This window comes from Nicotiana tabacum, chromosome 8 (genome assembly GCF_000715075.1).
Source record: "Nicotiana tabacum cultivar K326 chromosome 8, ASM71507v2, whole genome shotgun sequence".
NCBI classification, from domain to species: Eukaryota; Viridiplantae; Streptophyta; class Magnoliopsida; order Solanales; family Solanaceae; genus Nicotiana; species Nicotiana tabacum.
Window position 1 is genome coordinate 129,834,237 of NC_134087.1, and position 24,675 is coordinate 129,858,911.

Consider the following 24,675-nt stretch of genomic DNA (forward strand, 5'->3'; position numbering starts at 1 on the left):
ATTTTCTTTTGGTCCTTCCAAAAAGAATGATCCCTTTCTAAATTTGAAAATAATTTAACTTAAACTTTCAATTCTACCCTTAATGAGAAGCTTTTATAACCACATAAATACTCTGGGCCGCTTTTTGACTTGTTTAGCACCACAAATTACAAAAATCTTCATTTTTTCTTAAACTCCGTGTCCAGTCAAACAGTTCACATAAATTGGAACAGAGGGACTATAATGTATGTATCAAAACATCATTTAGCAGTGAATGCATTCACAGTTCCTTGAACGTACTTGTCAAAAAATTTATCTTAACTGAGGCCATAACCTATTGGCCATCGGATGTCTGTGCAAAATGTGAGCTCCGCCTAATGCCTTCCTCAATCTGCAACTGCACCATGCTGAGAGATACTGATCAGAAGTCATGCGCCAATCCATTTCCCCAGTACAGGTTTGAGCCCAACCTTCAAACCAAATGTCTGATTGACATTTCTGGCATCTGCAGAAATACACACTATCAAACACTATAGATGATTGTATGAAAATCGTGTATGAAGATACATGCATCTTTTTATCTCATCAATCAATTGATGCATACTGCACAGAAAGCCTATCTCGGTGAAGACATTGTAAGAAATAAATATATTAACCAAGAGATAATCTTTCCATGAAATTTTTTAATTTATCATTAGCAGAAAAGATATATACAATGTTAAAAGTTGCCTAGGTAGACGTTACTTTGGTTATTCAACCAAAACTTACTAAGGTATTACCAAAAACACCTTTTAATGGATGATGTTATAACCATTCTTACGAAAGTCCCATTTGGTTGTGCAATTTGAGTGGTTGTCAAAATATTAAACTACCATAAGCAACATCTTGAGCAATGTCGCCACTGATTAGATGACATTACATTAATTAACAGTGCAATTAAGCTTCTCCATGTTCAATGTGCTCGAACTTATTTAGCAAGTTCAATTCTCTTCCCTCACTTAATATATAGGCTCTCATTGAGGGAAATCTCAAACTTGGCGCAGCCAATCTCCTCGAACTCAAGTTGTCCCTCTACCTCGTTTGATCAAGCTATTCCTTTGAGTCTTCAACATCTTCACAATCTTTGGTTCAACCATTCAATTATATCCTTCACAACTTCTTCTTTTTCAGGTTCGAATAGCAAGTCATGCAGCAATCCTTCACATAGCTTGATACTTTTGTCAGTTGAAGAAGCCTCTTGATAGAGTTTCTTAGAGCCTTCTGGATCAGTTACTGCATCATCAGTTCCATGAAGAACTAGGAATGGTACTGTCAACTTACTCAGATTCTGTTGCAAGTAGGCAGTGATCCGAAGGATCTCGTAACCAGTTCTTGCTCTAATGGATCCAGTGAATACTAGTGGATCTGAATACTTGGCTAATAATGCTGCTGGATCCCTAGATACTGTTATACCTGTTTGATTTGCCGCGCTCAATTGGAATCTTGGCATCAGGAAAGAGACCACTGGAGCCAGAACCTAAAAATAAGAAAAAAACAGGTCTTTTAAAATCTTTTTCTGCTTAGTGGAAATAGAGTTTAATGACAAAGAAAATTGATATAAGATGACATTTACTGTGATAATTGGATGAGTTGGTTGAATTCCTATAGCAGGAGAAGTCAATATAATACCAGCTATATTAGCTCTCACCTTCACGTCAAGTGCTGCCTACAAGTAGTATCAATAATAGGTCAAAAAGAATCTTCAATAGCATGTTAGAAGATGGAGTAATATAGTAGCTAATTACCATTACAACAACAACAACAACGACCCAGTGAAATCCCACTAGTAGGGTCTGGGGAGGGTAGTGTGTACGCAGACCTTACCCCTACCCCGAGGGGGTAGAGAGGCTGTTTCCGATAGATCCTCGACTCAAGAATAGCTAATTATCATTGTGATTTAAAAATTACCTTAAGGACAATTGCTGCACCAGTTGAATGTCCAAAGCAAAAGCACGGAAGTCCTGGATTTTCATCTAAAACCTTTGAGAGAAAGTTTTTCTACGACAAATGGAATAAATTTGGTGAATACATAACACTTAAAAGTTAGTAGTAACTGTTGCAGCTTCTTTAATGTCTTTATCTATGCAAAAGTAAAATTATATACCATGTCATTTACAGCATAATCCAAAGAAGGAACAAATGCATGCAATCCATCACTTCCTCCATGTCCTGCTCAAAGAAGAAGCTTAATTTGAAAGGAAAGGCTTCAAATGATTCACAACTATCCAAGTAGGTAGAGAATATTAGTCACTACCACCAAAATGTGTCAATAAATGGGAAACTAACTACTCATGAAAACAAGAGTAAGAAAGCCAAGGTTCAACTAAAGCAACTATAAGTTGCAGCAAAGAACAAACCAAGCCATGGCAAGAGTTCATATATAGTCCTCTAGCTAATGAGTGACTGTATAAGAACACGATGTTGAAGTTTGGCAAAATGCCAAAGTCCCACATTGGTTGGGAGTTAAGTTTGGGGGGGATTTTTCCCCTATAAAAGAAGGCCTAATGTTTAGGATTGAAACACATCTCTCATTTGCCTTCTCATCTGTTTAAGGCATTTGTATCTTCTCTCTTTAGTATTATTTCACTTGTATTTTGGAGTGAAATAAAATATTGGTTGTGTCCGAGGAGTAGGCAAAATTAGCCGAACCTCGTAAATTCTGGTGTTCCCTTTATTGTTGCTTTATTGTCTTATTTATTATTTGGTGGCTGTCATAATTTTGGTATAGTAGTTGTGACTTATTCACACTATATACATTTGGCTTCCGCAACAATTGGTATCAGAGCCAAGGTACTGTCTAAGTATGCTCTGTGGTTGCAGCATAGTCTGATCTTCCACATCAGAAAAGATTTATCTTGGTAACTGAGTCAAGGTTCTGTCTGAGTATGCTTTGTGGTTGCAGCTTAGTCTGATCTTCCACACCAGAAAGGAAATAATCTTGATTTGTGTCGTCAGCTATTAAATAATATTTGTGTCAAAGATGGGAGACAATAAACAAGAAGAATCTACATCAAGTGTCAACAATACGTCATCATTGGCATCTTCGCTTATGACAAGAATTGTGTCAAATGCGAAATTTGCGGTCGAAATATTTGACGGGTCCGGACATTTTGGGATGTGGCAAGGCGAGGTTCTAGATGTCCTTTTTCAACAAGGGCTAGATCTGGCCATTGAAGAAAAGAAACCAGATGTTATTGGAGAAGAAGATTGGAGAATTATCAACCGTGTTGCTTGCGGTACCATTCGATCCTACCTTGTTAGAGAGCAGAAATATCCATACACAAAGGAAACTTCTGCAAGTAAATTATGGAAAGCACTGGAGGATAAATTTTTGAAGAAAAACAGTCAAAATAAATTGTACATGAAGAAGAGACTGTTTCACTTCACCTATGTTCCTGGTACCACGATGAATGAACATATCACCAGTTTCAATAAGTTGGTCACAGATTTGCAAAATATGGATACAACTTATGATGATGGTGACTTGGCCTTAATGTTGTTGGCGTCACTTCCTGATGAGTACGAGCACCTTGAAACTACTCTACTCCATGGAAATGACGAAATTTCTCTCAGAGAAGTTTGTTCAGCTTTGTACAGCTATGAACAAAGAAAGCGAGAAAAACAGAAGGGCGGAGAAGGAGAAGCACTGTTTGTGAGGGGTCGTCCTCAAAATCAAACGAGGACAAAGAAGGGAAGATCCAAGTCAAGATCCAGACCCAGCAAAGATGAATGTGCCTTTTGTCGAGAAAAAGGGCACTGGAAGAAAGACTGTCCGAAGTTGAAGAATAAGGCCAAACATAACAATGGAAAGGCTATTATGGATTCAAATGTAGCTGATTGTGATGATTCAGACTTCTCATTAGTTACAACAGAGTCATCAACATCATCAGACATATGGTTGATGGACTCGGCTTGTAGCTATCATATGTGTCCCAACAGGGACTGGTTCGTGGAATTTCAAGAAGGAGAATATGGAGTCATCCACACAGCGGATAACAGCCCTCTTACCTCATATGACATTGGTTCAATACGATTAAGGAACCATGATGGAATGATCAGAACATTGATAGATGTTCGATATGTACCGGATTTGAAGAAGAATCTCATCTCTGTGGGAGCCCTAGAATCAAAAGGGTTCAAAATCATTGCAGAAAATGGAGTGATGAGAGTATGCTCCGGTGCACTAGTGGTAATGAAGGCTAATCGGAAGAATAATAATATGTACCGCTATCGTGGCAGTACAATTATTGGGACAGCGACAGTAACATCCAGTGACGACAAAGAGGCAGAAGCAACCAAGCTATGGCACATGCGCTTGGGACATGCTGGAGGAAAATCCTTGAAAACTCTATCAGATCAAGGATTGTTAAAAGGAGTAAAGGCTTGCAACTTGGAGTTTTGTGAGCATTGTGTTAAAGGGAAACAGACAAGGGTTAAATTTGGTACAGCGATCCATAATACTAAAGGCATTTTGGATTATGTACACTCTGATGTTTGGGGTCCTTCCAAAACACCTTCATTGGGTGGGAAGCACTATTTTGTAACCTTTGTTGATGATTTTTCCCGAAGAGTATGGGTGTATACAATGAAGAGCAAAGATGAAGTGTTGGGAATTTTTCTCAAATGGAAGACGATGGTGGAGAATCAGACAGGCAGGAGAATCAAGTGTATTCGCACAGACAATAGAGGTGAATACAAAAATGATCATTTCAATAAGGTCTGTGAAAATGATGGCATCGTCCGACACTTCACTGTTAGACATACACCACAACAGAATGGAGTGGCAGAACGTATGAACCGGACCTTGCTGGAGAAGGTACGGTGTATGTTGTCCAATGCTGGCTTGGGCAAAGAATTTTGGGCTGAGGCAATTACATATGCATGCCACCTCATTAATCGTCTACCATCTGCTGCTATTGATGGCAAAACACCATTTGAAAAATGGTACGGAAAACCTGCTGTAGATTATAACTCTTTGCACGTGTTTGGCTCAACTGCATATTATCATGTGACGGAGTCAAAATTGGATCCAAGGGCAAAGAAGGCTATTTTTATGGGAATTACTTCTGGAGTCAAAGGATATCGCTTATGGTGTCCTATGACAAAGAAAGTAATATTCAGCAGAGATGTTACCTTTGATGAATTTGCTATGGTAAATAAGGTAACAGAAGATACCAAACAAAATGAAGGTGCTTCTAAGCAGGTGGAGTTTGAGGGAAAATTTATTTTTCCTACACAAGAAGCAGAGGAGGAAACAAATGAAGATTACCCTCTGGAAGGAGAGCCAGTAGAGGAGATTCCAACTCAGGAATCTCAACAACAACTTGAATCAATAGCAACCAGCAGGCCAAAAAGAACAATAACGAAACCTGTTCGTCTCATAGAGACGGTTGCTTGTGCAACCTCAATTGTAGCTGATGATGTTCCTACTACTTATAAAGACGCTGTTCAAAGTTCAGAAGAAGATAAGTGGAGGATTGCCATGAATGATGAGATACAGTCCCTTCATCAGAATCTTACATGGAGATTGGCCAATCTCCCGAAGGGAAAGAAAGCAATTGGGTGCAAATGGGTATTTGCAAAGAAGGAAGGATTTCCTAACCAAGTAGATGTTCGCTACAAAGCAAGATTGGTGGCCAAAGGATATGCTCAAAAGGAGGGAATTGATTACAATGAAGTGTTTTCTCCAGTTGTAAAACATTCCTCCATTAGAATTATGTTGGCTTTGGTAGCACAATTGGATTTGGAACTAGTTCAGATGGATGTAAAAACTGCGTTTTTACATGGAAACTTGGAGGAGGAAATCTACATGACTCAGCCAGAAGGATTCAAAGTTGCTGGAAAAGAAAATATGGTGTGCAAACTTGAAAAATCATTGTACGGATTGAAACAATCTTCTAGACAATGGTACAAGCGATTTGACGAGTTTATGTTGCGGCAAGGGTACAAGAGAAGCAAATACGATCATTGTGTGTATTTGCACAAGCTTAAAGATGGTTCCTTTGTATATCTTCTCCTATATGTTGATGATATGTTGATAGCTTCCAAGAATTCGGAAGAAATTGATAAGTTGAAGATTCAACTGAAGAAGGAGTTCGAGATGAAGGATTTGGGTGAGGCAAAGAAAATTCTTGGCATGGAGATAATTAGAGATAGACGTTCAAAGAAACTCTGTTTATCTCAAAAGGAATATTTGAAGAGAGTACTTCAACGTTTTGGCATAGATGACAAGACTAAGCCAGTTAGTACTCCACTTGCTTCCCATTTTAAGCTAAGTACTACTATGTCGCCAATGGATGAAGCTGAACGAGAGTATATGTCAAAGGTACCATACGCAAATGCTGTTGGTAGCTTGATGTATGCAATGGTTTGCACAAGGCCTGACATTTCACAAGCTGTTGGAGTTATTAGCAGATATATGCACAATCCAGGGAAGGAGCATTGGCAAGCTGTGAAGTGGATTCTACGGTATATTCATAATACTGTAGATGTCGGGTTAGTTTTTGAGCAGGAAGACAATCAGTTTGTAGTTGGATATTGTGACTCAGATTTTGCGGGTGATATGGACAAACGAAGATCAACTACTGGTTATGTGTTTACTTTTGCAAAGGCACCAGTTAGTTGGAAGTCTACTTTGCAGTCAACAGTTGCTTTGTCTACAACAGAGGCAGAGTACATGGCTATTACAGATGCTGTGAAAGAGGCAATTTGGCTTCAAGGATTGCTAAAGGAGCTTGGTGTTGAACAAAAAGGTATCACAATTTTTTGTGATAGTCAAAGTGCTATTCAATTAGCGAAGAACCAAGTTTATCATGCAAGGACGAAGCACATTGATGTTCGGTATCATTTCGTACGAGAAATCATAGAAGAAGGTGGAGTCACGGTGAAGAAAATTCATACTACAGAGAATCCTGCTGATATGCTGACAAAGGTGGTGACTGCGGTCAAGTTTCAACATTGTTTGGATTTGATCAACATTGTTGAACACTGAAGATTGAAGATGAAGACACAACCAAAATTTGTTATTGAGAGAGAATTGAAAATGTGAAATTTTGCCAAGGTGGAGATTTGTTGAAGTTTGGCAAAATGCCAAAGTCCCACATTGGTTGGGAGTTAAGTTTGGGGGGGATTTTTCCCCTATAAAAGAAGGCCTAATGTTTAGGATTGAAACACACCTCTCATTTGCCTTCTCATCTGTTTAAGGCATTTGTATCTTCTCTCTTTAGTATTATTTCACTTGTATTTTGGAGTGAAATAAAATATTGGTTGTGTCCGAGGAGTAGGCAAAATTAGCCGAACCTCGTAAATTCTGGTGTTCCCTTTATTGTTGCTTTATTGTCTTATTTATTATTTGGTGGCTGTCATAATTTTGGTATAGTAGTTGTGACTTATTCACACTATATACATTTGGCTTCCGCAACACACGACGATTCTTGGATAACCTGCTCGCTCTGAAGTTTCAATTGAATGAGAAGTAGGACATGACAGTATGGTCCTCCATTAACCTATCCCCCTCTGTTTGTCTCAGTGGACATGAGTATGCTACAGAAAATTTACATATTCCTCCTTTAATACCGTGATTGTGAAAGCTACAGTTAAAAGCAAGAGAGACACTGAAAGCTGTTAGCAATGACTTCCTCAAATTAAATAGAAGGTTTTATCCCTAGTAAAATCTTTGAAATTAGAAGCATATGTTGATGCTTTCATCTGAGAGAACCATACAAGACTCAAAATATGGAAGAGGACAGAATTAGTGTCAGTAAAATTATTAGCAATCGTTTGCAATTACGGAGGAAAAAATCTTAATGGGCTGAAGAGCCATTTAGACTCTAACTTGGATATTGCTGAGATGATCAAACCTGATACTGCAGCGAAATGAATCTAGTTCCCCACTTCCAGAGGCGGACCCATGATTTTTATACGACGGGGCACAATATTCTGCTTAACCAGTGCCCCCTAAAGGCTTTTAGTATTCAGGGTGCCAAGTACTTTAAATTAACCATTTTTAAGGTATACATATACATATACCAGATTTCTGCAGAAGCTTACGGGTCCGGTGACCCCTCATTATAACAAATAGGTCCTCCTCTGCCTACATCCTAACTAATACGTAATACTTACTTGTATCCAAAAAAGAAAAAAGAGAAAGATCGACATGACACAGCAAGTTGCATCTGAGAATCCATTCACAAAATATGGAAAAGAAATAAACAAAAGACACCAGAATCTATGAATTATCAGGAACAGAAAACTATATATTTCAAGCACATGCACAGAGAAAACCTTACCAGTCCAATCAATTCCATAAACTTTATACCCGTTAGCATTCAGCTTCTTGGCAAAGTCATCATACCTGCCACTGTTAATGAATGTAGAGTTTTTAATACGATAAACATGAAGATCGAAGTTACAACCACAACAACTCTTCCAAAGCTGGTATACAGACCTGTGTTCATTCAGACCATGCAATAGGAAAACCAATCCCCTACACAAGGAAATGACATTGTAAATTTTTATTTCAGAAAAGCACATATGTATGAAACTTGTAAACATCAATAACTAGCAATAACATATTGTTGAAGTTTGGCAAAATGCCAAAGTCCCACATTGGTTGGGAGTTAAGTTTGGGGGGGATTTTTCCCCTATAAAAGAAGGCCTAATGTTTAGGATTGAAACACACCTCTCATTTGCCTTCTCATCTGTTTAAGGCATTTGTATCTTCTCTTTTTAGTATTATTTCACTTGTATTTTTGGAGTGAAATAAAATATTGGTTGTGTCCGAGGAGTAGGCAAAATTAGCCGAACCTCGTAAATTCTGGTGTTCCCTTTATTGTTGTTTTATTGTCTTATTTATTATTTGGTGGCTGTCATAATTTTTGGTATAGTAGTTGTGACTTATTTACACTCTATACATTTGGCTTCCGCAACAATTGGTATCAGAGCCAAGGTACTGTCTAAGTATGCTCTGTGGTTGCAGCATAGTCTGATCTTCCACATCAGAAAAGATTTATCTTGGTAACTGAGTCAAGGTTCTGTCTGAGTATGCTCTGTGGTTGCAGCTTAGTCTGATCTTCCACACCAGAAAGGAAATAATCTTGATTTGTGTCGTCAGCTATTAAATAATATTTGTGTCAAAGATGGGAGACAATAAACAAGAAGAATCTACATCAAGTGTCAACAATACGTCATCATTGGCATCTTCGCTTATGACAAGAATTGTGTCAAATGCGAAATTTGCGGTCGAAATATTTGACGGGTCCGGACATTTTGGGATGTGGCAAGGCGAGGTTCTAGATGTCCTTTTTCAACAAGGGCTAGATCTGGCCATTGAAGAAAAGAAACCAGATGTTATTGGAGAAGAAGATTGGAGAATTATCAACCGTGTTGCTTGCGGTACCATTCGATCCTACCTTGCTAGAGAGCAGAAATATCCATACACAAAGGAAACTTCTGCATGTAAATTATGGAAAGCACTGGAGGATAAATTTTTGAAGAAAAACAGTCAAAATAAATTGTACATGAAGAAGAGACTGTTTCACTTCACCTATGTTCCTGGTACCACGATGAATGAACATATCACCAGTTTCAATAAGTTGGTTACAGATTTGCAAAATATGGATACAACTTATGATGATGGTGACTTGGCCTTGATGTTGTTGGCGTCACTTCCTGATGAGTACGAGCACCTTGAAACTACTCTACTCCATGGAAATGACGAAGTTTCTCTCAGAGAAGTTTGTTCGGCTTTGTACAGCTATGAACAAAGAAAGCGAGAAAAACAGAAGGGCGGAGAAGGAGAAGCACTATTTGTGAGGGGTCGTCCTCAAAATCAAACGAGGACAAAGAAGGGAAGATCCAAGTCAAGATCCAGACCCAGCAAAGATGAATGTGCCTTTTGTCGAGAAAAAGGGCACCGGAAGAAAGACTGTCCGAAGTTGAAGAATAAGGCCAAACATAACAATGGAAAGGCCATTATGGATTCAAATGTAGCTGATTGTGATGATTCAGACTTCTCATTAGTTACAACAGAGTCATCAACATCATCAGACATATGGTTGATGGACTCGGCTTGTAGCTATCATATGTGTCCCAACAGGGACTGGTTCATGGAATTTCAAGAAGGAGAATATGGAGTCATCCACACAGCGGATAACAGCCCTCTTACCTCATATGGCATTGGTTCAATACGATTAAGGAACCATGATGGAATGATCAGAACATTGATAGATGTTCGATATGTACCGGATTTGAAGAAGAATCTCATCTCTGTGGGAGCCCTAGAATCAAAAGGGTTCAAAATCATTGCAGAAAATGGAGTGATGAGAGTATGCTCCGGTGCACTAGTGGTAATGAAGGCTAATCGGAAGAATAATAATATGTACCGCTATCGTGGCAGTACAGTTATTGGGACAGCGACAGTAACATCCAGTGACGACAAAGAGGCAGAAGCAACCAAGCTATGGCACATGCGCTTGGGACATGCTGGAGGAAAATCCTTGAAAACTCTATCAAATCAAGGATTGTTAAAAGGAGTAAAGGCTTGCAACTTGGAGTTTTGTGAGCATTGTGTCAAAGGGAAACAGACAAGGGTTAAATTTGGTACAGCGATCCATAATACTAAAGGCATTTTGGATTATGTACACTCTGATGTTTGGGGTCCTTCCAAAACACCTTCATTGGGTGGGAAGCACTATTTTGTAACCTTTGTTGATGATTTTTCCCGAAGAGTATGGGTGTATACAATGAAGAGCAAAGATGAAGTGTTGGGAATTTTTCTCAAATGGAAGACGATGGTGGAGAATCAGACAGGCAGGAGAATCAAGTGTATTCGCACAGACAATGGAGGTGAATACAAAAATGATCATTTCAATAAGGTCTGTGAAAATGATGGCATCGTCCGACACTTCACTGTTAGACATACACCACAACAGAATGGAGTGGCAGAACGTATGAACCGGACCTTGCTGGAGAAGGTACGGTGTATGTTGTTCAATGCTGGCTTGGGCAAAGAATTTTGGGCTGAGGCAGTTACATATGCATGTCACCTCATTAATCGCTTACCATCTGCTGCTATTGATGGCAAGACACCATTTGAAAAATGGTATGGAAAACCTGCCATAGATTATAACTCTTTGCACGTGTTTGGCTCAACTGCATATTATCATGTGACGGAGTCAAAATTGGATCCAAGGGCAAAGAAGACTATTTTTATGGGAATTACTTCTGGAGTCAAAGGATATCGCTTATGGTGTCCTATGACAAAGAAAGTAATATTCAGCAGGGATGTTACCTTTGATGAATCTGCTATGGTAAATAAGGTAACAGAAGATACCAAACAAAATGAAGGTGCTTCTAAGCAGGTGGAGCTTGAGGGAAAATTTATTTTTCCTACACAAGAAGCAGAGGAGGAAACAAATGAAGATTACCCTCTGGAAGGAGAGCCAGTAGAGGAGATTCCAACTCAGGAACCTCAACAACAACTTGAATCAATAGCAACCAGCAGGCCAAAAAGAACAATAACGAAACCTGTTCGTCTCATAGAGACAGTTGCTTGTGCAACCTCAATTGTAGCTGATGATGTTCCTACCACTTATAAAGATGCTGTCCAAAGTTCAGAAGAAGATAAGTGGAGGATTGCCATGAATGATGAAATACAGTCCCTTCATCAGAATCATACATGGAGATTGGCCAATCTCCCGAAGGGAAAGAAAGCAATTGGGTGCAAATGGGTATTTGCAAAGAAAGAAGGATTTCCTAACCAAGTAGATGTTCGCTACAAAGCAAGATTGGTGGCCAAAGGATATGCTCAAAAGGAGGGAATTGATTACAATGAAGTGTTTTCTCCAGTTGTAAAACATTCCTCCATTAGAATTATGTTGGCTTTGGTAGCACAATTGGATTTGGAACTAGTTCAGATGGATGTAAAAACTGCGTTTTTACATGGAAACTTGGAGGAGGAAATCTACATGACTCAGCCAGAAGGATTCAAAGTTGCTGGAAAAGAAAATATGGTGTGCAAACTTGAAAAATCGTTGTACGGATTGAAACAATCTTCTAGACAATGGTACAAGCGATTTGACGAGTTTATGTTGCGGCAAGGGTACAAGAGAAGCAAATACGATCATTGTGTGTATTTGCACAAGCTTAAAGATGGTTCCTTTGTATATCTTCTCCTATATGTTGATGATATGTTGATAGCTTCCAAGAATTTGGAAGAAATTGATAAGTTGAAGATTCAACTGAAGAAGGAGTTCGAGATGAAGGATTTGGGTGAGGCAAAGAAAATTCTTGGCATGGAGATAATTAGAGATAGACGTTTAAAGAAACTCTGTTTATCTCAAAAGGAATATTTGAAGAGAGTACTTCAACGTTTTGGCATAGATGACAAGACTAAGCCAGTTAGTACTCCACTTGCTTCCCATTTTAAGCTAAGTACTACTATGTCGCCAATGGATGAAGCTGAACGAGAGTATATGTCAAAGGTACCATACGCAAATGTTGTTGGTAGCTTGATGTATGCAATGGTTTGCACAAGGCCTGACATTTCACAAGCTGTTGGAGTTATTAGCAGATATATGCACAATCCAGGAAGGAGCATTGGCAAGCTGTGAAGTGGATTCTACGGTATATTCATAATACTGTAGATGCTGGGTTAGTTTTTGAGCAGGAAGACAATCAGTTTGTAGTTGGATATTGTGACTCAGATTTTGCGGGTGATATGGACAAACGAAGATCAACTACTGGTTATGTGTTTACTTTTGCAAAGGCACCAGTTAGTTGGAAGTCTACTTTGCAGTCAACAGTTGCTTTGTCTACAACAGAGGCAGAGTACATGGCTATTACAGATGCTGTGAAAGAGGCAATTTGGCTTCAAGGATTGCTAAAGGAGCTTGGTGTTGAACAAAAAGGTATCACAATTTTTTGTGATAGTCAAAGTGCTATTCAATTAGCGAAGAACCAAGTTTATCATGCAAGGACGAAGCACATTGATGTTCGGTATCATTTCGTACGAGAAATCATAGAAGAAGGTGGAGTCACGGTGAAGAAAATTCATACTACAGAGAATCCTGCTGATATGCTGACAAAGGTGGTGACTGCGGTCAAGTTTCAACATTGTTTGGATTTGATCAACATTGTTGAACACTGAAGATTGAAGATGAAGACACAACCAAAATTTGTTATTGAGAGAGAATTGAAAATGTGGAATTTTGCCAAGGTGGAGATTTGTTGAAGTTTGGCAAAATGCCAAAGTCCCACATTGGTTGGGAGTTAAGTTTGGGGGGATTTTTCCCCTATAAAAGAAGGCCTAATGTTTAGGATTGAAACACACCTCTCATTTGCCTTCTCATCTGTTTAAGGCATTTGTATCTTCTCTTTTTAGTATTATTTCACTTGTATTTTTGGAGTGAAATAAAATATTGGTTGTGTCCGAGGAGTAGGCAAAATTAGCCGAACCTCGTAAATTCTGGTGTTCCCTTTATTGTTGTTTTATTGTCTTATTTATTATTTGGTGGCTGTCATAATTTTTGGTATAGTAGTTGTGACTTATTTACACTCTATACATTTGGCTTCCGCAACACATATAACAATGGACATTTGCATGGTCTTTAATCTCTTCTCAATTCGAAATATGAGCTTTTTGAAGAACTGATGGGAATAAAAAATGGAGGCTGGTTACCGATGGGTATAATTTGTGCACATTTTTTCCTCATGGGTTCATGATGTATAATGCCATTAGACATATGTATTCCCCTTATTTAAAGAGACAGTTTGTGCACAAGGCAGTGAGAGGAGTTGTTTGCAATTACTTAAAATGCCCTTATTCATTTAGAGATAATCTTATCGATCCAAGTTACAGAAAGTGGTAATATTCTTCACAGCATATCTAGTTAAAATTGTGTGCCAAGTGGAATAATGTATCAACCAAAGTCGTGGCAAATACAGTCTATATACAGACAAAACTATATCTCTCCCCCTCCCATTCTGCTCAACGCGTTATCATAACAGTCATACAAAGAATAAACAGAACAATCACATATTCACAGTAATGAGAGACTGAAGGGATGATCAAAAAGTGCCAAGGCTTCTGTTTTGAATCATCCCCAGCCCAATGTCATAGATGTAGCTATTGAGCCGAGAATAAGCAATACGGCCAGATTAATTTGGGATCCAGGTTGAGTTGTGAGCTTAAGGACTGTTATGATAAAAGGCGTAGTGGTCTGCAATTTGGGGGTTATGCCTATTATTGAAGAAGAAAATGTCTGTTCCTCTCATCTCCTTGATCTGAGTCTAAGCTTCTCATTTCTTTCTTCTATCTGTGTGTCTTCTCCTATATCCATAATTGTCTATATTCAGTATTTCCATTTCTACAATTTGAGTATTAGTTCGGCTACTAGTAATTGTAATAGCAGGGGCGGATGCACCTTGGGGTAAGCGGTGTCGGAAAATTTCACTAAACATATATAAATTATTAATATGTACAAAAAATATCTTATTAAATAAACAAAAATGACACAGCTTTACACCTACTTCTTGCTAGCTCTGCTGGTCAAGTGCTTCTCTTTTTAGGAGAGGTCCTGTGTTCAAACTTGTGCAGCTTCATGCTAAGTAAGATTTTCAGCGTTTTTTGCTAAAAAACTTGTTTTTCCTCCAAGTATGTTCCATGATAAGCTTTCTTACTATTTTTTCTTTCTATCTTTTTCTTGGGGGAAGATAAAGTTGGTCCGAACCCAAATTGTAAAGTCAAATAATGAAAGAGTTTTTAAGTAATTGCTTAGTGTTATATATAGAAAATGTAGTATTTACTATTATGTCTAGCAAGAACATTCTGAATACATTTCAAAAAATAAAAACTTGTCGAGGAGGGTTGTAGTATTATACTTGAATTCATTTTTTAATAAGATTCGAATTTGTATTATTTTTATGTGTATCGTGATTCATTAAATGCGACACCGCTTCCGAAAAATTCTGCGTCCGCCCTTGTGTAATAGAGTTTCGGTTTTTATCAATATACATTGAGATTATAGTATTCGTTACATTGGTGCTTTCATCATTCGAACTCCAATAAAAATGGTCGTATTAGATCGATTCAGCAGTGGATACCCATAGGGTTGGATTTTTCGGGCAGACCTGTACTTCACCTACCTTGGCTTCTCCGAAAAGGACTGGTTACCTCTTCTTTACCACTACCTTGATGGTGAAGCTCTTGCTTGGTTTGATTGGTTGTTTCGAAATGAGCAATTTTTTGATTGGAATCATTTTAAGGAGAAACTGAAGCTGCATTTTTGCACTCGAATTAGAGAAGCACCTGCTGGGTGCTTAGCCGTTTACCAGCAGCGCAAGCCAGTGGAGGATTTTCTAGCATGAGTTGCGGTATTCCATCATGGTGCAACATTAGCACCTCACCCTCGCCTCAGTATTAGAATAAGCACTCGAACAGCAACATCCTGAACGTGGCATACGAGGAAATGCCGGACACCTTCCAAGATGATAAAGCAGCAGCTAAAACTAACAGGAAAATGTTACGAGAGCTACTAATGACCGAGAAAGAGGAATTCATAGAGGAAGGCCAGGAATTCATGGTGCTTGCTGAAAATTTCCAAAAAGATACATGTCGGTTGCCTAGTCAAAATTGTCGATACGACTTCATTTCTAATTTCTTTTGTTGCACGTGAGTATAAGGTTAAAAATAGGATCATGCCAATTACTGGAATCAATTGTCCATTGGCAGACACCTTAGCGTTTTCTAGTCAAGTACTTTCATTGGTACCACACTCTGGTAGTTGGACTACAGATGCATAAGGGATATTGGACTATCAAATTCTAGTTATGTGGCCAAGTGGGTGACACAGGGCAGGAATTTATCATTGCTTCAGGGTGTGCATCTCTTTTGCATATTCCTTTAAGTTCTCCATCATATGCACATACACTGTTTGAAACAATTAGAAAAAGACGGAGTTATTTATTTGCAAAGTTGTATGATTGGGAGCTGTTAGGTGAAGCTAAATTTGGTGTTGAGTCCTTTGATGCCGTGTATCTTGATGGAATTCTCAAACGAACCATTAATAAGAACTATTGCTCTCCAACTGATACGACAACCAATTTTCTAGTATGGGATACAAAGTTGGCGTTAATAATTAAGCAGCCATCAGTATGTGATTTTCAACTTGTAGTATTGAGTTGCATAGTACTAATAGGCTATGCTACTTTACCTTTAGGTACTAAGAAGACAATTTTGATGGACGATAAACTTTCTATGCTGGGTAATCTTATCATGGAATCATGTCTGCTTTGTATTGATAGCAGTGAGTTGGTAGTCTCACCTTCCGATGCGAGATCTGTTAGACTTGCTTATCCATTTCCTTGTGGTTGCCGAAAGTCTGTAGTATCCCTAGTTGAACAAGTTGCTGGAACTTTCGTATTGGGGACCACGATCCATGAACTGGTGGTGCACTGGTTTCCACCGCGCATATGGAGAATTTCTGGACTCCAAAGAGTAAGCATTACTACTGCTGGAATCTACTGGAAAGTTTTACTCATTTTCATCTTCTTATTCTATGATTAAAGTGTGGGATCCCGGACGACAATGGTGTGTGAATTTCTATATTAGTGAAATAATTGAAAATATAATTTTTGGCTTAGAGATTAGTGATATATTGCTGAAGGCAATTAAATGTGACAATGCTGATTCACAAGTGGTAAAATTTTCTTGGTTTGGCTTACACTCACCAACAAATGCCTTGACATAGGTACCAGCTGAACCTTTGAGGTCATCTTCCGCCATTTCAGATCTTGTGGCCACCTCAAATCAAACGTTTGGTTCCCCACATGTCTTCTGTAATACTCTTGGATATTCCATTCATTTAATATTTGCACAAGACTTGAATAGTTGTTCTTCAACCATGAACAAGATAGGGCAGCGACATCCTAGTGCTAATGATGAACAACGAGCTAGCCAAACATCCTTATTGATTCGGCACATTAGCACATGTATTGCTTCTAGGTATGTGGTCGAGGTGGTTGATAAGCTTTGTGTGAAGAAGGTCAAAGAGGATTCAAGCATAGTAGAGCTTTTATGTGGAAACTACATAATACCTGAGAGTAAGGGCAATTACAAGTACAGGTCATCCTATCACCTCTTATAATAACCTCATTCATAGGCTTTGCAAGAATGATAATCAGGACGAGGCATTCATTTTGAAGGAATCAATGAGATTATTAAATGGTATAACTAGGGTGTACATAGGTCGGGTTGGATCGGATTTTTCAATTACCAAACCAAACCAATTGTGTCGGGTTATTAAATTTAAAGACCAAACCAAACCTATAAAAGTCAGGTTTTTTAGTCTCGGGTTTTTCGGGCTTTCGGATTATTTCGTTTTTTTTTTCATAAAGTCTTCATAGCACAAAATATAGAATTTGTACTCCAAATATTTCTTGGATTCTAGTAAGACATAACTATATAAGGTGATTTTCAAGAAAATAACATAAAATATGATATGAGCTATGGTATTGTACTAAGATATTCAACAATAAAGACAATAATTGCATAAAATAAATATTATTAATATGCCATAATAAAAATAAACATAATCTAAAATTACTAAGTTGCTAAAATAAGTACGACTAACAAGTACTATTTTTACATGACTAAACACTATAAAAAAACAAGTTGTGTATTTTATCCAAATCATGAAAAAACTAAAAAAAAAAAATAGATATCCAACACTATTGTCATTCCCGATACAATTGAATTGAGTTTCTTTTATTAGAATTAATATTTACTATAAAACTTATTGTAGCATTCAAGAATTATAAGTCCAAGTTTAAAATAATACGTTAAAAGATAAAATTATAAAAATATTTAAGAAATATTTATAAACTACACAACAATAAATATTTTTATGTATTAAATTTATTTGAAACTTCTATACATGTAATGTCGGGTTGGTTTGGTTCGGTTTGACTTTTTTTAGTTAAAACCAAACCAAACCAATTGTGGTCGGATTTTTTTTTCCAATACCAAACCAAATCATAGTGGGGTTTTTTTCTCGGTTTGATTCGAATTATCGATTTGATGCGATTTGTCGGTTCCCTTTGTACACCCCTAGGTATAACGATAAGAACTGTCATGTATAGTGTGAGAAAAATAAAGTAAAGTTGATTTTATTGGAGAAACATAGAATTCTCTAGAATGCCCTAGTGTTGTATTCTTGATATTTATCTAGTAGACATATCTAGATGTTCTAGAATGGGAAGATAAGAAAAATCTAGATATTCTAGAGTCTTGGATATTTAAGGAAGATATTAGTAGAAGATGATAGAATTGTCTAGATTATTTTTGTATTTAGAATTATCCCTAGACAAGTATGAATAAGAATAGGCTTAGGCATTTGTTGTGAAGCCAAAAATCAAGAAAGCTTCTTTCCAAAACAAGTTCTCCTATCTAAAATCTATCTTCTTTTTTCAAGCTCCCTCTTCTTTAGTTGAATCCTTCAATCTTAGTTAGCGATCTTGGGCTAGCAGAAGATGTCCAAATAATATTCTTCTTCTGCTATTCCTTACATGGTATCAGAGCCATAAGTCAGATTCTAGATTTCAAGGCCGGGTTAGTGGTTGATTCAACTGGTTTCTCTAAATGAATTTGGGTGGTCGTGCAAATGGACTGGGGATTGAGTTATTGAACTAGTCCAACTACAAGGTATGGAAGACTTGTATGGAATCATACCTTGTTGGTGAGGATTTGTGGGAAGTTGTCAATGGGAGTAACACAAGTCCTCCTGCTGACGCATCGAAAAATAGCAATGCACGTAAGAAGTAGAAGCAGATTAATGCTAAGGCGGAGTTTATCCTAAAGAGGTCCATCTCTCATAATTTATTTGATCATATTATAAGGTGTAAATCAGCTCATAAAATATGGAGGACCTTCGATCGGCTGTTCAACAAGAAGGATGAAGCTCGGCTACAGATTTTGGAGAATGAGTTAGCTAACACCACTCAAGGTAATCTTTCGATCGCCGAGTATTTTTTGAAGGTTAAAAATCTGTGTTTTGAAATTTCTCTATTGAATCCGGCCGTGGCTATCTCTAAAGCACGAATAAGAAGAATTATTATTCGTGGCTTAAAGCCAGAATATATTCCCTTTGTTACATCGATTCAAGGATGGGTTCAACAACTATCTTTGGAAGAATTTGAGAATTTGCTATCGTCACAAGAGCTATTAGCCAAACAGATGGCTGGTGTATCTATCAAAGAAGGGGAAGGAAATTCTCTTGTCACCGATAAGAGGAACTTTAAAGGAAAATCAAGAGATAGAATGCACTTTCAGTCCTCAAATGGTTCGAGCTCGCCAGGAAAGAAGGGGGAGTCTTCCAGCAACAGTAAAAAGCCTTTAAAATGTTACCGTTGTGGCAAAGTCAGGCACATAAAAAGATATTGTCGAGCCAAAGAGAGCAATATGGCTCAAATTGAGAAAGTTGCTGAAGAAGAAGAAAAAGAAGAAGACTGGGGAAAGTACTTCACAACGGAGACTCGAGCAATAAATGCCATGGCTTCCATAAATTTTGGAAGAGACTGGATCGTGGATTCAGGATGTGGGCACCATCTCACTGTAGATCAATCCAAATTCTCCACCTTTCGCGAATACAACGGACATGATGTCATTGTTACAGCAGATAAAACAGTCCATAATGTGGAGAAAGAAGGCACTGTTGTGATCAACGAGAAGCAAAAAGACACTATCACCCTCAACAATGTCTTTCACGTTCCAGGTATGAATAAAAATCTATTTTCAGTTGCAAATGCTGGAAACTATTTGCTATTTGGCCCACGTGATGTGAAGTTCCTCCGAAATATCAAGGTACTCAAGGCAGATATCATTCACTCAGGTAAGAGAGTTAGCGATTTATATGTCTTATCTGCCTCTAATTCATATATTGAGAAGATGAGTAGCAATGATAATACACATCTTTGGTATGCTAGACTTGGACATCTAAGCATGGATAAATTAAAAGCCATGGTAAAGTTGAATCTAGTAAAAGGTTTGCCTAACTTAAGAAATTTTGATGGAGGAGAGGTTTGTGAAGGATGTCAATATGGAAAAGCACATCGTCTTCCATTTGACAGATCCTTGTTAAGGTGCAATGCCCCGCAAAAACTTATTCACAGTGACTTGATGGGGCCAACGAGAACTCCTTCATTTTCAGGCTACTCTTATATGCTAATTTTCATTGATGATTTTACTAGATTCACTTGGATTTATTTTGCAAAGCACAAGTCAAAAGTTTTCAGTAAGTTTGTGGAGTTCAAAGAAACTATTGAAGGTGAACTCGATTCCAGAATAAGACGGCTACAAACTGATAATGGCGGTGAGTTTACATCAGATGAGTTTCTTTCCTTTTGTCGTCAGCATGACATTAAAAGAGAGTTGACATGCGCTGATACGCCACAACAAAATGGAGTGGCTGAAAGGAAGATCTGACGCTTAACTAAGACATGTAAGAGTTGGCTTCATTCCAAGAATTTACCAAGAGCCTTGTGGGCTGAAGATATGAAATATGCAGCGTACGTGATTAACAGGATGTCGCTTTCTCCAAATAATATGAAGTCTCCCTATGAATTAATGTTTAGAAAAGCCTAGCGTGAAACACCTCAGGGTTTTTGGCTCTATTTGTTATGTTCACATTCCGGATTCTCAAAGGAGCAAGTTAGATGCCAAGGCAAGAAAATGCATCTTTATCGGATATGATGAAAGGAAAAAGGATGGAAGTGCATGGATCCGAAAACTCATCTCTTTGTTGTTTCAAGGGATGTCATATTCGATGAAGTCTCTTTGTATTATGGAGTTATGCAATAAGGGGTAGGTTATAAACCCTTGAACCCTGAAGCATCAAATCTACCCATTACGAGTACTTCTTTAGATAATACAGTTGTCGAAGAGCTAAGAGAAAGGGAGAGCCCGAGAACTCAACAACATGAAACTCAACAAAAAAATGATTCATGTGATTCCGGAAGGCCAAAAAGAACTATTGTCAAACCGGCTCGTTTCAGAGATGAAAATTTTGTCAGCGCAGACTCATGTTCCTTTGCAAGACCAATTGAAGAACCTTTAGTATTTGGGGAAGCAAAACGAGCCAGAAAAATAGTGTTGAGATCTTCACCAAGACACATCCTAAAGCATCGATTGAGTTCTTCCGCGACAAGCTTGGGATAGATTCCAAAAAATCACTTTAAGGGGGAGTGTGAGAAAAATAAAGTAAAGTTGATTTTTTGGAGAAACATAGAATTCTCTAGAATGCCCTAGTGTTGTATTCTTGATATTTATCTAGTAGACATATCTAGATGTTCTAGAATGGAAGATAAGAAAAATCTAGATATTCTAGAGTCTTGGATATTTAAGGAAGATATTAGTAGAAGATGATAGAATTGTCTAGATTATTTTTGTATTTAGAATTATCCCTAGACAAGTATGAATAAGAATAGCCTTAGGCATTTGTTGTGAAACCAAAAATCAAGAAAGCCTTCTTTCCAAAATAAGTTCTCCTATCTAAAATCTATCTTCTTTTTTCAAGCTTCCTCTTCTTTAGTTGAATCCTCCAATCTTAGTTAACGATCTTGGACTAACAGAAGGTCTCCAAATAATATTCTTCTTCTGCTATTCTTTACATATAGGATGCTCATTCTGCTGAAACTTACGAAATATGATGAAGTTGAGTGTGTTGACAAACATATCTAACAAGGGGTTTGTTCCAAAAGATGTGCTGTACAATACCATCCTTGATGGCCATTACTCAACAGAAAATATCCTGAAGGATCTAAAGGTTAATAAGGAAAGAATACTAAGGTATTTGAGGCAAATTGATGGGTTGCTAATCACTTTACACGAGCTGCTTTTGTGGGAATTTGCTTCTGGAAAGTTTGCCTTGGTTCACTCATTTCGCTTTCCGCTAACTGCTTCGTGAAGAGGGCAAGCAAACTCGTGTCGATACGCAAGGCATGTTATGATGGCACTCAAGTTGATAACAATGCTAATGTGTGAGAGCCACAAATGACACAGTTTAGATTGGTTCGCTAAGGTGCACTGGATCCTATATTTTCATCTAGGCACAAAGAACGTCTTAATATTGATATAGTTGGTTGGGAGCTCCTCGGTATCACTATTCTTGACTTGAACCTTGAGGACAAGATTCTTATTGAAGACGGGAGTATTGTTATGAATCAGGGGCGAACCCAAGTGGTGAGAAATGGGTTCAACTGAACCCGCTTCGTCAAAAAATAATACTGTGTATATGTATAAATTATGGCTAAAACAAGATAAATTTTGTATATAAATTATTTTTGAACCCGCTTATACGACTTATACCGCTTATATTAGTTATGGACTTTTCCGACTGAACCCGCTTGCACAAAATCCTAGGTCCGCCACTGTTATGAATAATCCCAGCCCAATGTCACAAATGTAGCTATTGGGTTGAGAAGAGTTATTGGGCCAAGAATAAGCAATAGGACCAGATTAATTTTGGATCCAGGTTGAGTTGTGAGCGTAAGGACAATTATGATAAAAGGCGCAGTGGTCCGCGATTTGGGAGTTATGCCTATTGTTGAAGAAGAAAATGTATGTTCCTCTATCTCCTTGCTTTAAGTCTAAGCTTCTTATCTCCTTCTTCTATATGTGTGTCTTATTCTATATTCATAACTGTCTATATACAATATTTCCATTGTTATCCTACAATTTGAGTGTTAGTTCGGCTACTAGTAATTGCAATAGAATTTCGGTTATTATCATTTATCAATATATATTGAGATTATAGTATTAGTTACAGCTTCAATATTCCTTGCAAGTACTCGATGATATCTTGGTCTAAATTTAAATATGCATAGTTTAGAAGTTCTTTCCTTTCTATAACGATGGGGATATTTTTCTGTATATTCCAGTGTGTAGTTACTTGAAATTTGAAAATGTTTTCTTGAACAAAAACATTTTCCTCACTAAAATTGGGGGGTGGGGGTGGGGAATGTCATTTATAGCATTGTGTTTGCGAGACCATGTATTTCTATTAATTAGAAATGCACGAAATATATATAAATATCTGATTATGAATCCAATTATTGCATATTAATTAGAGATTACAATAGGAACCTAACTTCAAATCCTGAATCTGGCCTCTAAACATATCCCAACTCTTACTCCATATGACTTGTATTAATCAAGTACGTGGATATTGCTATCAAACTTCAATATAAGAAGGATTCACCAAATAACTAGTCTTATACCACATATATGTCACATATTTTTATAGTACTTAACAAAATATAGAAATATAATATTACAAAAAATAGTTTTTCTCAGGTAAAAAGCATTTTACACCCATAATAGAAATTAATTAAAAGCCTAGGACCTCCCACAAACAGGGAGCAGAAGGGCCTATGAATGTGGGATAGAATAAATGTGGGATAGAATCATCATCAATCAAACAAAAACGTTGCTTAATTAATTTAAATAGCACAAATAATACGCCGATTATTAATTTGTTACCTGACTTTGAGGGAAACGGGTGTCCATGACTGAGTAAACATGGTATCTCCTCTTGAAGTGACAAAAAGCGAAAATTCCCTCACCGTGTTCTTATCGTCAACGTCCTCAAGCACCCTTTTTATCGCCAGCACTCTCCTCGCCGCCACCTCATTATCCACCATGTTCTTTCTCGGCACCATCTTTGCCGGCACTCGCACCATTGGCCCCTTCCGTTCGATCATCTTATCAAACTGAGAATACATATATTAATTAATTAACCATATAAAATGACAACCTTTCTTATAATGAAAAGACACATATTTACATAATTACATTGTCATGCAAATTACAAATATCAGGTAAATTTCTTAATTACCTTCTCCTCCTTTGATCCAGATGTTGTCGCTTGCGACACCATCCGCTTCCGCCCTCGAAATGGCAATAGCAACAATAGCACGAATGCACTGAGCAGCAGCCATAAACTCCTCAATACCCGTAATGAAAACAGGGCACTGATTATCCCGCTTGGCCCTGACGTTAGAATCATCGCTGCTTCGTTGGCCTTAGTAATATCAACCGCCATTGCTCTTCTCACAAAAGCAAAAATTCAACTCGAATATATATGCTTTTCTTTTCCTCTCTTGTACTATTATTATTATTAATCCCACAACGGAATCTAATTCCTTGTGGGTACGTATGGTTTTCAAGCAGACGATATACTAATATGTAAATTGCTTTCTGACTGTTCAATTGTTTATGAGAAGAAAAAAAGTTGGTTACGTTATAGGATGAATAGTACTATAGGGAAATAATGAGAGAAGGTTGATTCTGAATGGGCTTTGAGAATTGAACAAAGAATGTTAATCTTTCTCTCCGCAAAATGGAAAGCAGTCTCAAGGGGAGAGCTTATAACTAAAGTTTGAGAGAATTAAGGTCGACGCTATGTACGGAGGAACTGTGTAGCCACATCACATGCCACCAAATCCGAAATGTTGCGATTTGGTTTTTGCTGTTTTACTTACCTTGCTAATTTGACAAAATCTTCTACACTTTAAAATTTTTTGTTGCTTTATTAAAGGAGAATCTGAAACCAAAATAAAGGGACGAATTTGATGCGATATGCATGTATATAGGCCACTATAGTT

The 24,675-nt window shown here is 37.7% G+C and overlaps 1 protein-coding gene across 1 annotated transcript; it reads right to left on the reverse strand.

The window, feature by feature from the left end:
* Positions 1–407: 407 nt before the first annotated feature.
* LOC107808804 (uncharacterized) lies at positions 408–24,543 on the reverse strand. Its single transcript, XM_075219642.1, has 8 exons — positions 23,907–24,543; positions 23,552–23,781; positions 8,465–8,503; positions 8,307–8,377; positions 2,123–2,187; positions 1,927–2,016; positions 1,592–1,684; positions 408–1,495 (listed from the first exon to the last, which is right to left on the reverse strand). Exons 1-8 carry the CDS (start codon positions 24,111–24,113, stop codon positions 1,094–1,096), a joined length of 1,197 nt encoding a protein of 398 aa, XP_075075743.1. The 5' UTR covers positions 24,114–24,543; the 3' UTR covers positions 408–1,093.
* Positions 24,544–24,675: the final 132 nt, after the last annotated feature.

Excerpts from the sequence above, each read along its gene's own strand:
- LOC107808804 (XM_075219642.1), bottom strand. The coding sequence starts at position 24,113 with ATGGCGGTTGATATTACTAAGGCCAACGAAGCAGCGATGATTCTAACG. Across the intron at positions 8,504-23,551 it reads CCCGTTTCCCTCAAAGTCAG|GGGATTGGTTTTCCTATTGC; the intron begins GTAACAAATTAA and ends TTCCTTGTGTAG. Across the intron at positions 1,496-1,591 it reads CAACTCATCCAATTATCACA|GTTCTGGCTCCAGTGGTCTC; the intron begins GTAAATGTCATC and ends TCTTATTTTTAG.